The sequence below is a fragment of the Vulpes lagopus genome, chromosome 24 (assembly GCF_018345385.1).
Source record: "Vulpes lagopus strain Blue_001 chromosome 24, ASM1834538v1, whole genome shotgun sequence".
NCBI lineage: Eukaryota > Metazoa > Chordata > Mammalia > Carnivora > Canidae > Vulpes > Vulpes lagopus.
In genome coordinates this window covers 39,738,862-39,756,241 of record NC_054847.1, presented here as the reverse complement: position 1 = coordinate 39,756,241, position 17,380 = coordinate 39,738,862, and the positions used below count along the sequence as shown (strand labels likewise).

General features: G+C 34.4%; 1 protein-coding gene across 2 annotated transcripts in view; it reads left to right on the top strand.

Moving 5' to 3' along the window:
- The window catches only part of TXNL1 (thioredoxin like 1), a 34,188-nt gene extending 17,198 nt beyond the window's left edge, over window positions 1–16,990 (top strand). The window contains exons 4-9 of one of the 2 annotated variants that reach the window (XM_041739726.1): window positions 4,177–4,299; window positions 6,308–6,377; window positions 7,838–8,010; window positions 10,278–10,382; window positions 15,407–15,449; window positions 16,827–16,990. In XM_041739726.1, the coding sequence (XP_041595660.1) occupies window positions 4,177–4,299; window positions 6,308–6,377; window positions 7,838–8,010; window positions 10,278–10,382; window positions 15,407–15,445 (510 nt within the window). In that variant the 3' untranslated portion in view covers window positions 15,446–15,449; window positions 16,827–16,990. The remainder of the gene's footprint in view (window positions 1–4,176; window positions 4,300–6,307; window positions 6,378–7,837; window positions 8,011–10,277; window positions 10,383–15,406; window positions 15,450–16,826) is intronic. The other variant, XM_041739727.1, reaches the window with a different exon arrangement.
- Window positions 16,991–17,380: the final 390 nt, after the last annotated feature.

The following is a 17,380-nucleotide window of genomic DNA, read 5'->3' as shown; positions in this document are numbered from 1 at the left end:
TTTGAACTATACATCTATAAGATTATTAAATATTTAAGATTGGTAATGTGTTTCTAAGAATGTCATTCTCACAACACAAATAGAAACTTAATGGGAGTAAGAGTCAATGAATGAAAGCCTGTGTCTTAAGTAAATTTAAGTATAAGCATTACAAAAATGAATTGACAATTTTAAAATAAAATTTTGGTTTTAAAGACTTTCAGTTATGTAACACTGAGAGGCTATACAGTTATTGATTTTATACATCTGTAGTTTTAGAACTAATTTGATTGAAGCCAGAGTAAGAGGGATAGGCTTATCTTTTTTAGAGGGGTTTGAAATACTGCCATAGATGTAAGCATGATATAACATTAAGAATCATAACAGTTCTTATTCAGAAGTAAGAGTGTTTCTGTGAATATAATGACTTTGAGTTTTTAAAACATTGATTAAAGCATTGGGAAAATTGAAAACATTCTTTCTTTTCTCCCATTATTTGTTAAGTGTACCCAGTGTGACTTCAGATGCAACGAGAGGGCCTCAATATCAAGTCTCCTAACCTGCCCAGAAGTTTGAGTTCTGAGTGCTCTGGAATTGAACTTGGATTTGCATATGTTCTGAATCTTGAGGCTTACTCATCTATTTTAGTATTCTGATCTCTGAACTATAGATTTTAGACTACAAATTTTGTCATCGTTCATCAAAATAAAATGAAACCTTAAGTGACTCTAATTTGTATAGTAAGACAGATCTTTCATTAACCCAAACTGGAAGCATGGAAAGGTTTTTCTGACTTCCTGTGTGTGTCTTATGTTATATTTACCCCCTCCAAAAAAGAACAATGAAATTTATTAAAACACACTTGACAGAGCAGTAGTACAACAAATACATATGCCATTCACCTGTGTTTCATCAGTTGTGAATATTTTGCTATTTTTGCTTTCTTAATATTTACTTACACACTTTTACCTTCTGCAGAATCATTTAAAAGAAACTGTGGACAAAATATGTTGGTTCATCTCTAAATATTTTATTAGCCTGTAGCTTCTAAGAACAAGAACATTCATTTACATGACCATGATAGCATTGTCACTCCTAAGGAATTTAACAGTGGTACAGAATACTTATAGCCTATGTTTACGTTTTCTTAATTATCTCTGAATATTTTTTTTTTTTTAAGATTTTATTTATTTGAGAGGGAGAGAGAGAGAGAGCGAGAGCACAAGTGGAGAGAGGGGCAGAGGGAGAGGGAGAAGCAGACTCACCGCTGAGCAGGGAGCCCCTACAAGGGGCTTGATCCAGGACCCCTGGATCATGACCTGAGCTGAAGGCAAGAGCTTAACTGACTGAGGCACCGAGGTGCTCCTCCAGAATATTTTTTATAGCTCTTTTTCCTCCATCTAGGATCAAGTCAAGGATCATTCATTGCACTTAAGTTGTTCTCTTTAGTGTTCTGGAAACTTCTGTCTCCTTTTTTTTTTTCTTTTGTTCATGACTGCCTTTTTTTGAAAGTTTAAACCAATACCACTCTAATAGAGTAGCCACTAGGTACATGTCGCTATTATGCATTTGTTACATGCCTAGTGCAACTGAGACACCAAATTTTAAACTTTATCTATTTTTAATTAATTTAATTTTAAATTGCCACATGTGGCTAATGTCTATCTTATTGTACAGCGCAGGTTGAGACCATCTGTCTTCTAGAATGTCCCACAATCTGGATTTGTCTGATTGTTTTCTCATTATTTTCTCATTGGCAAGCTGATTCCATAGGTAGTGTATTTATTTATTTCCAATGGCATATTTCTAGAATATGTCAATTTGCAGTTAGGTCAGATATAATGCCAGTTTGTCCCAGAGAGTGTTGTATAACAGAGCACTTTAATGCATGTGTTGGTGATACTTGTTTTGTGTGTCCCACGATAAATAAATGTTAAAACAACTTTAAGTCACCTAGTTTATTTTTCATCATTAAGATACTATGACTGCAATGTTGTCTTCATGCTTGGGGTCTTAATCCTAGATATAATATTGAAGAGGTATCTTGGTAGAATGGAAAATGTGTTTAAAAGATTTGTCAAAACTACCCTTTCAAGGCAAATATTCTTAAAGTTTAGAATAATTCTAGAATGGCACTTTGCTTTACAGTGCTACTTTATCCCTCCACTGCTCCTCCACCCCGCTGCTTTTAAATTGGCTACAGTGTGTTACCCTGAGCAATAGGGTTAACATCTACAGCGTAACATTTAATAAATTCAAAATAACATTTTGGCTTTAAAAGCATTTAGGTCACTCCATGAATAATTAAGGATCTATACTAATGGATTCTTACCATATTGATAATAATGACCTGACATAATTATTTGACATTAAAAAGCTTTCTTTAGAATGATATACACTCTTTCAGAATGATATACATATGCATTAGTATCTGTATAAAAAAATAGAGCACTCGTTGTGATAGGTGAATGTAAATGATAATCTGTAGTACTTGGTAAACTTCAAAATTAGTCCTTGGTTAGTAGATGAAATGGATACTTTTCTAGAAAAAAGGGTTTATTAAAATCAGTTCCATTATAAGCAGAACTCCTAAATAGATCAATCACCATAGAGGAAATAGAAAAAGTAGTTAGAGACCTCTACCATCAGGGTCAAGGGAACTTCATAGGGAAATTTTACCAAATCTTTAAAGATCAGATAGTCTAGTGTTATTCCAACTTTCGAAGGCTATATATAAAGAGGGAAAACTTATAAATTTTTTTTTAAGTAAATATGACATTGATCCCAGAATCTGACAACGTTTGCACCAAAAAAAGCTACCGATGAGTTACAATTAGGAACAGTTGAAGTTCTGAAAATATTAGTAAACAAAATTCAGTGATCTAGAGAAAGATTCTGATCTCTTAATATGCAGAAAAGGCATTTGACAGAATTCATTACCCATTTATTCCAAAAGCAATCAATAAAATCTTCATGAGAGAGCACCAGAGGCACCCTCATTAAAGCCAGGAGAAGGGACGACCACTGTCAGAACTCCGGTGTGGTGTGGGACTACCCACCAACACATACGCGGGAGACAGGAAAATGTTAAATGATGCCATGGGGAAGCAGTCAGCACAATCCAGAATATTAGAAATCTATAGGTGCTAAGTGACCATAGATGAAAGGAGATTTGAGAGACATTAACCAAATACAGTGTACGTTTTTTGAACTCTTATTTCCAACTGTAAAACATTTATGAGACAACTGAAGAAATGTGAACATGGAAATCTATTAATGACTAAAGTATTAACTCGGTTTAGTTATAATAATATTGAGGATTTCTTTTAGAGTCCTTATCTCTTAGAAATGTTCATGAACACACTGAAATATTCATGAATGAAATGAAGACATGTCTAAGATTTATTTGAAAATGGGAGGAGATTTATTTGAAAATGGGAGGGTAGGGACTGCTTGCGGTGTAAAGATGAAATAAGAGTGGCCATGAGTTGATTATTGTAACTGGGAGGTGAGTACGAGAGGTTCACTGTGTTATTTATTTATATATGTTTGAAATTTTCCATAATAACAAGTGTTCTAATCCTTATTTGTTATTTATCTTAAATGTAAACTGTTTATGGATTTAGGTTTAAGGAGTACATGACCACTAGAAGAGGGAGGTCGGCTTTCTTTGGCTCTTACGGATATTTTCATTTGCATATTTTGCACAGCAAATCACTGGTAATAAAAAAGTACAAGCCAACATTTTATAATCGTCACGTTAAAAACTTAGTTTTTGATACTTTGTCAAGTGGGCTAAGCCTAGATTTGGCTTTAATAGTGATAGAAATGAATAATCCCTTCGAAGGGATTATTGTAAAAATTTTAGTAACTATTTTAAAAGAGAAATTTTCTTTAAAATTGCCTACTTGGGATCCCTGGGTGGCGCAGCGGTTAGGCGCCTGCCTTTGGCCCAGGGCGCGATCCTGGAGACCTGGGATCGAATCCCACGTCGGGCTCCCGGTGCATGGAGCCTGCTTCTCCCTCTGCCTATGTCTCTGCCTCTCTCTCTCTCTCACTGTGTGCCTATCATAAATAAAATTAAAAAAAAAAAAAATAAAATTGCCTACTTTAGAGAGAATTGTGTATTTACATTTTCGTTAGATTGTTAGACCAAATCCAAGTGCTTTGCCTAAAGTCTTTGTTTAATTTTTTCAGATGGATTTAATGCCTTTTATTAACAAAGCTGGCTGTGAATGCCTTAATGAAAGTGATGAGCATGGATTTGACAACTGTTTACGAAAAGATACGACCTTCTTGGAATCTGATTGTGATGAACAGGTAATTGAATACTTAAATTAAAGCTTGTAGGGATCATCAATATTTATACCTGCTCTGGGTTCTTTATTATGTTTCCATCTCATTGTTTTATGTTTCTCCTCAGATGATCGCTTCTTTTCCTTTTTGTAAGTTTCCATTTCTTTGATGGTATAGACCCACCTCCTTTCTCTGTTCTATGCAAACTGCCAGGTGCATTACACAGAATCTCAGAATTTTGGAATGGCCCCACTAATGAATTGAGCGTTCACCACCTTAAGTCCTTATATTCATTCTTGACCTGTCTTCCATATTTTGCTTTTTACCCCACCCAAATGAATTTGTACCTGAGAAATAGAGACTAATTAGAGGAGCACTCCCTGTGTATCTGGTCTTCACTCCCAGATGTAAATCTCTGTTGTCCTTCCCAGTACTTCCCTGTGTTGTCACAGAGGAAGTAGCGTAGTACTACCTTGATCAAGCCATCATTATCTTCATCTTGAGTGTTACTTTCCTTAATTTACTTTCTAATCCACTGTCTCTGCTTTGTCTCCATTTCAGTTTATCTTCCACATGCTCATGAAAGTTATTCCTCTGAAACATAAATCCGGGGGCACCTGGGTGGCTCAGTTGGTTAAGTTTCTGCCTTTGGCTTAGGTCACGATCTCAGGGTCCTGGATCAAGCTTTTCGTCAGGCTCCCTGCTCAGCGGGGAGTCTGCTTCTCCCTCTCCATCTCCTCTGCCCCACAGCTTGTGTACGCTCTCTCTTTCTCTCAAATAAATAAGTAAAATCTTAAAAAAAAAAAAAAAAAGAAACATGAATCTGATCATGCTTCTCTTAAAAGAGTTAAATGATTCTTGTTCACAGACTTCAGGAAGAGGATGTCAGATTCCTGCTGACTTGATCTATTTCTAGCTTTCCATTCTCTTTTCTTTACCTATAGTTCAAATTTCTATATATGTGTCATGCTTATTATTTTTTGACACACTATTATAGATCAAGTATAAAAAGCATTTATATAACCAAAGGAAGTAGTCTGGGTATTTTCTTAGGCAAACAGACCACAATGATCCTGAAATCATAAATTCAGATTCCATGTTTGCTCTAACCATAGCTACCTTACCGAACAGCTTTAGGAATGTTGTTTACACTTGTGTTCCTTGTCAGTGGTGCCCTGAATATAATGTGATGATGCATATCAGCAGAACTGACCACAGCCTCCCTGAGATCTTCCTACCAGGAAAATCTTCCTTCTAGGGTAGAAGCATAGATATGTACATCAGGCACAATTTCAGCTGGAAAGAAGATTGAGCAAATGACTCATGGTTTCTGAGAGAGGCATCCTGACAGTGTTTCATTATCCCAGCTCCCTTGTGTGGCCTTCTACATTCGGTTAGTCTGTAGAGCTATTAAAGGTCTTATTGTCTTGAGTTTTGGATAATAGAATGCATCTAAGGGGTAGTTTCTTCACATAACCTGTGCATTGTCTCCAAATTGTCAAGTGATGTGGGTAGATGCTTGATAAACCATCCTATAAAACGTTAAACTTATACACTAAAATACATAGTTTAAATTTTATTTTAATTTGAAATCGTTTGATTTTTTTTTTGAAGATTGCTTATCAGTTTACAGGTCACAAGACCTTAGGTTCTTATGCATATTCTGACCCCTCCCCCTACCTTTTTTTAGTGGGCTCTACCGCCAATGATGGGCTCAAACTCAACCCCTAGGTTAGGTGTTGCGTGCTCTACTGACTAAGCTAGCAGGTGCCTCCCCTTATGCATATTTTTAATTTAATTTATTCCATTAAATTTTGTTGTCATTCCCTTATGTGAATAATAGATGATTGTATTTCTCAAATGTCAGTCTAATCAAGTTGCTTTAGACTTAGATTTTTTGTATTACGTTGGTTTTATGAAATGAATTAAATATTTTCTGCCATTGAATTAATAAATCTAAGTACTTAGCTGTTGTATGTATTCAGGGTGTTCAAGAGTCCTTTTAAAATGAAACTTTTTATTTTCTTTACAGCTACTTATTACTGTGGCATTTAATCAGCCTGTTAAGCTTTATTCAATGAAATTTCAAGGGCCTGATAATGGTGAGTAATGGGCAGCTTTTCTTTAACTTTCTGCTCTGTGGACCTGTTAGCACATATGTAAAACTTTTTATTAAATAATAGAGGTAGGGGTGTCAAGATGGCTCTCTCGGTTAGGCATCTGCTTTGGGCTCAGGTTGTGATCCCAGGGTCCTGGGATCAAATCCTGTAGGTGGTGGTGGTGGTGGTGGTGGTGGTGGTGGTGGTGGTGAGGTCCTTGCTTAATGCGGAGCCTGCTTCTCCCTCTCCTCTCTCTCCTATTCCCCCTGCTTGTGCTCTCTCTCTCAGATAGATGGTTAAAGTAGACTGATATTCCTTGTTTGAGGAAAGAAGAAATTTGCTTTGTTTCTAGAAAAGCAAAGAGATTAATGAATGCAAATAATGTGAGGTTATTAGGAACTAAGATGAAAATTAAAATTTTTTATTTTTATTTTAATTTGAAAACAAAGCACCTCTTTCTTCCAACAGTTGTTCTAAATCAGGATCAGAACTGGGGGAGATTTATATTTCACACTCCTTCTATCATTATATATAATATGTGGGGTTCTAGATCTTCCTATTTATGCTGTTAGTAGTTTCATCTTCTTTATGTATATTATATGTAAACAGGATCGTACAGGTAGTGGGGAGGTGGGGACTAGGATTTTATTTTGTTTTCTTCATAATTGGGAGAAATAGCAAACATCCTATTTACCAGATAGCATTCCCTTCTCATTTGTTATTTTAAATTTTTATAAATGTTTCTCATTAATAAATTGTATCTTTAGTCTGAAAATACAAAGTATTTGTAAAAGCAGTTGCTTTAGAGATGAGTAAGCAATATGGATATCTCAAGATTCCTTAATCAGCCACAAAATACGGGTTTTGGATTGTACCCTGAAGTTAAAGTGACTAAGGCATTCTTTAAATGTGATCTAACCACTTAACATATCTTAATCCCTAAGATGAAATTTGGCAATTTGTATAGTTAATTTCCTTTTAGCTAAATGTTGTCACTGGTACTGCTTTTCTCCTAAATAACAAATAGACCAGTTGTTGCCAACTGCAAGACCCAGCGCAAATGTTAATTTCTTTTATGAAACTTTTTGTTAACCTGCATACATTGTCAGACTATATTTCCACCTTCCCTCTACCTCCTCGCTAGTAGTATTACATGTATCATAGTATATTTTTTCTAGCTGAGGACAAGAAGTCTGTTCGTATATTTGTATGCATATGTACATATGTGTTTCAATGTAGTATTCCTAGGACTTAGTATACTACTAGCAGGCATTTAAAAAATGTCTATAAAAAAAAAGAATGGCTATGAAAATACTCAGAATTTCTTAAAGTTGCTAAAGATTTAAGTAGATATGTGCATATGTTTGGATGTGTGTCTGGTTGTATAGTGTGAATGTAATGGTGAAGGAAGGAAAGTATTGCAAGTTTGGTTTAACATTTAATTTTATTCTACCATTTTATAGGTCAGGGTCCTAAATATGTAAAAATTTTTATCAATCTACCCCGATCTATGGATTTTGAAGAAGCGGAAAGAAGTGAACCAACTCAAGCTCTGGAACTAACAGAGGATGATATTAAAGAAGATGGCATTGTCCCACTTCGTTATGTTAAGTTTCAGAATGTTAACAGTGTAACTGTGAGTATTTCAACTATATTTAATGCATTTCTGGGTGACAGACAGTTCATGCTATTATCTTCAGTATCCTAGGTGATTCTAAATGGTCCTTTACAGTAGGTTTTAGTCCACTTGATTTGAAATGAGTAAAAAATATATAATGAACTAATTAAATTTTCTTTTTAATTGATATGCCCTAAAGAGGAAGGATAGGTTGATTTTTTGAAAAATTTGTGAATTTGTCAGTTTACTTACTTTATACATATTAGGCAGCTTCTATGAACAATTTAATCTAGAACATTCTTTATACTTAAACTGAAGGTATTTGTAGATTATCCTTCATACCGGGTGATGAGTGATAATTGTAAAATCTAATTTATTCTTCTAGAATGTACAGTTTTTAATAGTGTAGTGGTTATGAGCTCATTAAAAATGACTTTTTAGGGGAGCCCAGGTGGCTCAGCGGTTTAGCGCCGCCTTCCGCCCAGGGTGTGATCCTCGGATCGAGTCCCACGTCGGGCTCCCTGCATGGAGCCTGCTTCTCCCTCTGCCTGTGTCTCTGCCTCTTTCTCTCTCTGTGTCTGTCATGAATGAATAAATTAAAAAAAAAAAAAATGACTTTTTAAAAGAATACGTTTACATTATCTTAATTCATTAAGAAGTCAACTGCTTCTTAGCAGTTATTAATTGCTTTTGTGAGTTTTAGTAATGAAACCCAGCATATGCTCTCTAAACCACCTCCTCCTCCCTTCCATCCCTCCCATTCCAGTCCTTCAGAGCAGGGCATAGGAGGGTTAGAATAGTGGAACACCTAGAAAAAAAGTGAGAACGAGCACAGAGTCCTTGAGAACAGTCCTTCCAAACTAATGTGATTTCCTTGTTCTAATGAAATGATTCTGGTTTTTGTAAATTAGAGAGTGCTATAATGTGTTTATTTTAGGAGATTTTCACTGTAATTTCACAGGATACATTTAGTAGGAAGATGAAGGATTATAATTGAGATTTCAGTATTTGAAATATTCTACCCAAATGAAATGGATGAAAATGGTTAGATTAAACTAGATATTGGTTTTCAGATATTTTCCTGACTTTTGTTTGTACCTTATCCTCAATTGATGCCAGTTAATATATTTAGTGATGGAAGGAAGGCATTTATGGGGGAAAAAAAGCCCTTTCAACCCAAACATCTTGACATAATCTCCATCATTGAGAATCACTGTACATGGTTATCTTGAGATAGGCCCAAGTCTATGTGTACAGTGTCCTATCTCAAACTATTTTAGTACGTGACTTAGTCACAGGAAGTATGGTTATCAGTTTTTTGGTGATAAAATTGAAATCAAAATGACAGTTTTGATCAGAAAGTCTAATCAAGGTAAGTAGATGAATTTTAAAAGCTGTAAATATAAACTTGTGTTAATTTTCAAAGAGCATTACAAATAAATGGAGAGCTGGTTCTACCTATTACAGACTCGGAAATTTTAGTAAGCTTAGTTTGAGGTGAATCTGTGCTTACCTATAAAAACACCAAAAACTGATTAATGCTATCAGAGAACAAAAAGAAGTATGTCTTCTAAATCAAGAGAGGCAATATTCTTAAATAAACAGCATCTAGAGTATTGCATTGTTGTTGTTGTTGTTTTTTAAAGCATATAAAAAATCCAGTATATTGAAAAAGGATCTGTAAGTAAGCTGTTGTCTACTAACATGTGAGCAGAGTTTCTACATAGAAAGTATAGAGTCAAGCTTAAAGAAATATGCTGGCTATGGTATAGTTTTAGGAGCTGATTTCCAATACTATTTTTTCTTTTAGTATTTTAGGAAATTGAATGAATGAATGATTATCAGAAACAAAGAAGTGCAGAGACTTTCCTCTGTCAAAAACCAATTATAATAAAATTTCAGCAGTGGTCTGCCCACTGTAATGAATTTCATACTTGTTCAGCATTCTTTGTAAGGAATTTAGTTGTGACCCCTCCACACCCTCACACTGAATTATCCTGAACTTGTGTGGGTGGGTGTCTTGCCATGACATCCTGGAGAATGTGAAGACAGCAGGGCCCACAGTGGAATTAATAGTCCTATAGCAGTGGTAGACTAAATGTAGTTTGGGTTAATCCTTACAAAGAATGGAAGACATTTTTATTAATAATCTAACAAAATCAGTTTATGAAAAAAAGAACAATCATTAATGTAAAAATTCCTTCTTTCTTTCTTTCTTTCTTTCTTTCTTTCTTTCTTTCTTTCTTTCTTTCTTCTTTTTATTTTTTTTTTGATGGGGGGTATAGATATTTGTTCAGTCCAATCAAGGTGAAGAAGAAACAACAAGAATTTCATATTTTACTTTTATTGGTACTCCAGTCCAGGCAACCAATATGAATGACTTCAAACGAGTAAGTTTGTTTTAAATGGTATTTAGGGAAAGTATAAATATAATTTTAAAGAAATAATTTCTTAAAAATCAAAATCATACCATGTCATGAAATTTTAGGTTCAACTTGGACAGTAGGTTCTCCTAATAATATTTTTAGATGTCCAATGAAAGACAATTTCTAATAAAAATAAGTCCTGGTACAGTGTCTATTAATAAATGGTATCCAAATAACAGGGTAAAAATAATTTGCTTGGTGAGCACAGTATAATGCCCAGAATTATTGAATCACTATGTTGTACACCTGGAACTAATATAACATTGTATGTCAGTTGTACTCCAATTAAAAAAAAAAAAAATCCTTGCCTATAATGAAGTAAAAGATAGATAAAAGAAAAGTAATTTAACTAAATAATCGTTTGGTTATAGAAAGCAGTTAGGAATAATGTCAAAATAGGAATAAGTTAAAATCATTATTATTAATGAATTTTAAAGAATTTTGCTGATATTAAAATTTTGATTGTTTCCAATGAAAACATTTAAAATCACACGAATAATTTTAAATCAAAACGAATGGGTTCAGTTTTACTGTACTGAGATGCCTTTAAACCATGTCTGTGTGCTTAAGGACTACATTGCACATTTTCAGTGAACAGGTGGATTACGTATGTATGTATGTATGTATATGTACGTTTTTGTTTTGTTTTGTAGACACAGTCTTAAGGGTTGCAGAGAATTTATAAGATAAAAGAGAATCTTAGGAATGAGAACATTTTGTACCTTCATGGAATAGCTGCTCCTTGGTCACAGTTCCTTAGGGAGACTTGTAAAGTAGTGCAACCACAGATCATGGAAATGTTAGCAGGAGCTTCCCCCATGCAGAACCCAGTTGCTGTACCCAGGTTAAACATGCAGCAGCACGGAGAATGTAGGTGTGGCTGTATTTCCGATGGCTGCCTTTGGCAGTCAGTCTAAAACTGGAGATGATTATTTGGGAGGAAGTTTCCTTAGGGTCTGGAGGAAGACCCAGCTGAATAGTTAGACCCCTGCTTGGTAGGAAACTGAAGCCATGGAGCATCCTGAAAACTCTTTATTCTTTTTGGTAGTATCTACAGATCTCATTATAATTCAGTTACAAAAAAATTCATAAAATTGCATAACCGTGGATGAGCTTATAAAATTGTATGCTGGCTTTTAGCAGAATTGATAACCTTGACTATAGGTATTTTAACTGCTCATTTTTGAACTACAGTGACTTCCTGTCTCATTCTTAACTTTTGGGAACTGTAGGACAATTACGTATTTAGATTTGTTTTGTCAAATATCTGACATTTATAATGACAGGTCAGAAGAAACAGAGATTAAACATCTATAGTTTTATGTAATGGGATATGCTGTACTGGGCAACTGTGTGAGCACCAAAGAAGTTTGGGCTGCCTGCTTTGTTATATTGCCTGTTTGAATTAAATGTCATTGGATTTGGCTTTAACTGCCTTGCATAGTTTGTTTTTAGCTGAATTCCTTCATAGGATCTACTCTAAGCTCTATACCATTCATTAATTTCAGCTCAGGTTCCCTGCTTCTCACCTCTGTTCGTGCTATTTGGATTCCATTTTTCTCTATGACCACTGCTCCATCTTGACCATCTTCTTATCAGCCTGCCATTCAGTCAGCTTTTCTAATATGCATTAATGATCATCCATCGAAGAATCTGTCTCCGCCTTTTTGGTTTAACATCCTCTCTCTCCTATGCCTTCTGGCCTAGTTTCTCTCTCTGTCTTTTACTTACCAAACTACCTTTCCTGGACTATCTTTAGATTTAGATTAGCAGAGATGTTAGACTTTTCTTGCTTGGGAATATTTGTGTTTGTTTTGTACATTGGCTATGTATCATTTAACTAAATACTTTTTAAATTTTACTTAACACTGCTATAGAGCAATAGTTCTCAAACTTTTTAGTCTTAGGACCCTTTTACACTACTTAATATTATTGAGGGCAAAAAAGAGATTTTGTTAATGTAGGCTATATTTATTTAATATTTACCCTTTAAGAAATTGAAACCGAAAAATTTCAAATTATTTATAAATAATAAACTCATTAAAAAAAAAAAAAAACTCATTATATGTTAACATAGATAATATTTTTAAATTAAAATACATATTTCCCCCACATCAAGACCAATTTATCAAGAAGAGCATTGTTTTTGCTTTACAAATTGTTATGCTCTCTAACTTAATAGAACCCTCTCATTCTCATGCCTGCTTCTACATTCAGTCAAATTTGCTATCACAGATCATGTAGCCTCTGGAAAACTCCATTGAACACCTGTGAGATAGAGTTAAGAAATAACAATTTAGCATTATTATGAAAATAGTTTTGAATACTCCCAGAAAGGACCTCAAGGACCCCTGGCCTAGACTGCTTTGAGAATAATTTATTACTATCATGGACTCCTTTCTTGGTGCTAGTCCCTTGCTTTTAATGTTTGATAAATTTGAATGGGTTCAGTGATTTTTTTTGGGGGGGGGGGCATTTCAGAGATTTTATGTATGTTAATATTACATTGCATTTTTTTTAATTTACATTTAATTTCTTTTTAATGAGACTTATGTCATTCATTGAATTGTTCCTCAAAACTAAGCTAAAAAAAAAAAACCCCTAATACTTCAGTGCTTTTTGCCGTCAGTAAGTCAACAACATCAATGTAGGAAAATTGCAATAAAAAATTATTTATGTTTAACTGAAATTGGCCAGTTTAGATTTTGTATAGATAGAGTTGCTTATTAAAAATTATAAATGAATTTGGTTTCTAAAAAAGGAAATAATAGTTACATGGTGTGGTACTTGTTGTCTCTGTAGTATTATGCTAGATGTATAATCCCTTTGTATAGCAAGTTTATATTCTTAAAAGATAATATATAAACATTTGGAAAGTTGATCAAAGTTTAGTTAAAGTCTCTTCCTCTGGAGGGTATTTTCATGCTTTCCTAGCCCAGCAATAGATACTTAATTCTTCCCAAAAATGGCTGGGAGAGGACGAGAATGTTTTGGGGAGGGTCTTGAACTAAACTTTGGGAGTCGAAATGGATAGCAGTGAAGGAAAAGATAGCAGTGGGCACTCCAGGTAGAAGGGAAAATAGGAATTTTCCATAGGCATGAAATGGGAAGGTGCAGGACTTTATTTAATCAGTCTGAATTTCAAAGGAATTAGAATTTAAAATTTCAAAATAGATTTGGCATGTATTTTATCAGTTCAGAGGGGAATGCTTTGATACCTCGTTGTGTAATGAAGAAAGCTGTAAAAAATGGTTTAGAGAATGATAAAATAGAATTGTTTTGCATTTTCAGTTCACATTTTTATATTGTGTGAGTTGTTTCTAGATAATTTTAGTTTTCAGAGTATCATTGATCTTCTCCTTATGTCACTAAGATGACAGAAGCTAAGGTAATGCTAATGAACCTTGGATGTGGATAGAAATCTTAGACCTCCGTGCATGCTATTCTAACTTTAAAGGTTATACTTTTAAGACCTCATAGACCAGAACACACCTCCCACTTGTCTGTTCTTGGTTATTATAGGTGTTGTGCACAGATTATAATATACATTTAGGCTATTTGTTGTTGTAAATGGAGTCTTTGTGTTGCAGCATGAAAAGCTTGCCATCTTAATTGGAAGTAGTTATTTTCTTTGCTAAAATGTGCTCTTTATATGGATTGCTTTATTTTAATAAAAAAGTAATAACCTACAAGTATACACATATGAGCCAAATTGAAGAGGCTTTTGCTTCTTGGGGAATGAGGTGCATGTGAAAAGCAGAGCAGATTTTCATCACTGTAATAAAAATAGACTTTTCTAAACTGGCCATTCACCGTATCAGCTATTTTTGTAACATTTCTGTCTGTTTATTTTTCAGCTTTTTTAATGCAACTCAAATGAACTAAAAACAGAAGATTTTTTAAAATGAAGTAATATAAAGATTGACCTTATCTCACTCTACTCCCCTCCTTGCTTCTCTGCTCATCTAGCACCTGTCTGCTCTCACCCTTCCCATGTTCTCGCCATTGTTGGTGCAAGATGTCTCCAGCTTCTATCATCTGGATCAGCCTTGTTACCTAGATTTCCTCAACCATCTCTTTCTTCAGATCTTATTCTAGCTGTGTGTCTCAGTTGGCATTTTGTTTTGGTTTGCTTTTTATTTTGGGCTTGCAACTAGGTGCTTTAATTTCATTTATCAGACCATGTTGCTCCCTGACTTTTATTTTCTTACTTTCTCCTATCTCATGTTTCATTTTTGGTACTATATTTTGAGAAATCATATTGCAATAAAATGTTGTTGTAAATGCTTTTAGACTTAACTAGTTGGATGTTTTAATCCAATCTAAAGTTTACATTTTATTTTTTGGGAATTATAGAATCATTTTGGAAATCATATATGAACAATTTCATCAACGTCTTTTATACTTACTAGAACTAGTATGGTATATTGATTAGGCCGCAGTTAAGAGACATGGATTTTCTTTTCTCAATGGAACCGCAGCTCCAGAGTCTTTTTTTTTTTTTTTTTTTAAGATTTTATTTATTTGAGAGCATGAAAGAGTGTGTACGAGCAGGGGGGAGGGGCGGAGGGAGAAGCAGACTCCCTGCTGAGCTGGGAGCCTGATGCAGGACTCCATCCCAGAACCCTGAGATCATGACCTGAGCCGAAGGCAGATGCTTAACCAACTGAGCCATCCAGGCGCCCACCCCGGCGCCCACCCCAAAGTCTTTTTGCTGATTAATTATGGGCACGTCCTCTGCTTTGCCTACCCAAGTGAGCTCAAGGCATTGAAAGACGGACTGAATGTTAGGCTGGGTTAAACTCTTAACATGGAAGATCAATGGACTCTTTACTGAATAAATATTTTTGACACCTAATTTTGATGTACCTAGACTATTGTTTGTCTGAGGTGTAATATAAACACTTAAAAATGAATAAAATAGTTTCTTTAAAATGTTTGGGATGAGAACATCCATATTGGAATGCTGAATTTCTTCTTTTTTACAGAGAGTACACATTGGAAAGTTGAGAGTTATCAACCTGTGAAACAGTATGCAGATTTGTGTCTTCTGTATCACATCTGCTAAAATTTTAATTTTTAATATTAGTTTTTGTTTTCTTTTGCTTTATCTAATAGCTCTGTGTTTTGTGTGTTCCCAAGTGATAATAATGATCAATAATGCTTTCAATGTGTATCTGCTTAAATTCATTAGTGATATAAATACTACTGCCTTTCCTTCTTTCTTAAGAAGGCTCTAAAGCCCTGAATATTTTACTCTTATTTGCATATTTTTATGAAACTATCTCTTTAGCAACTTTCTGGCTTTTGGGGCTTTCTAACACATGGTTTCTGTGGAGTAGAGAAGAGATCTTTTAAAGTAATGAAACTGGTTTTCCTCAAGGTTGGGAAAACAGCATGCCTGACATCATGTGATTGAGAATTAAGTGGAAGGGTTTTTATAATCTTCTCTCATGAATGATGTTGACCCGGCCATGTTCTGTTTTAGACCCGACATGTACTGAAGACCTTTATGAGTTTTGTTTGATTCAGACTACCATTTGGAACAGAATCTGTTAAAATATGAAAGTTACATTTACAGATGTACATAGAAGTCTTTTTGTATACAAATATATATTCTGTAGCTTGCAGGTAGATTTCTTTGGAGGCATTTCTGCTGTGAGAATATATTGTCTAATGGTAAACGTCAGGTTTTAGTAAATTATTTGCTTAAAACATAGTTGTAGAACCTTCCTACAGAGGATTTGTTTTCTAGCACTGTTGGTAGAAACCAAGTGTATTCTTACATTTTTATGCTGCCACATTTATACCAAGTAGGACATTTTTAAAGCCCTCCAATGGAGAATATTTCTAATCGTTGACAGAAACAAGATTTATTCCTTATGTTTTTTAAAAAAAGAAAATATGCAAAATTAGTCATTTTTAATCTCTTTTCATTGCATATCTGCATATTGAGAGAAAAGTCTAGAAACCTGTCATCTTGGGCATTTAGACATAAGTTTAGCATTCTCTTTTAATTCTAGGGTATTTTGTGATCGACATTTGATTTCTAATTGCCTAAAAATAGTTTGCCAAATATATTCACTCATATAGCATCATCCTTTTATTAACTTCTCTAAACTGTCAACCTTGTTTTGAAAAATTGCGTTACTTTTCCTTTAAACAGTGTGGGAAACCAAAAATAGCCTGCATGTGTTTTATTTTTAATTCCTTGAGGCTGGGAGGAAAGGGAAGGTCACAGTTTGTTTCAACAGTGAAAATATATACTGCATGCCCAAAAAAAGGGGGGAGGGATAAAAATTAATGCCAGGCTTTAAAGATGATTACCAATTAATAATATTATTTTGAAAGTAACACATATTTCTAAATCAATAAGATGTACATGTAAAGTTATTTTTGTTTTTCTAGGTAGTTGGCAAAAAAGGAGAAAGCCACTAAGGTACAAAAGACACTGGAAGACCATAATGCAATCAGATCTACAGCTCCTGGATAATTGCTTGATTCTCATCAGAGACTGTCAATATTCCATTCATTGCCATTACCAATAAATCATTGCTTTTGTTCGGATGGTATCACTAGCGTTTTTATTGTAATCTTGATACATGCAGTTGTAAATAAAAGTCACTACTTTTGCCAAGCTTAAATTTTGTCATTCTAATAACTATTTTCTCTTCTTCATTTATTTGAAAATTGGCCCACTTCTGATTTTAGAAGAGACTTATGTGTCTGGTAGCATATTAAAAGCCAGTTTTTCTCTTTAGGGGAGCAAGACTGTTTTAGGGAATTAAGAAGTGCATGTGTGCTCTATACACACACAGAAATGGACTTGGAACAGCTAAGTATGTTAAGATGAGTGCTAACCCATATGTTTATTAAACATTTGGGTATCTGGGCTATAGAAATTACTCAAATTATAACCTACCAGAAATAAACAAGTTTAATGAGAATTTAACTGTTCTCAC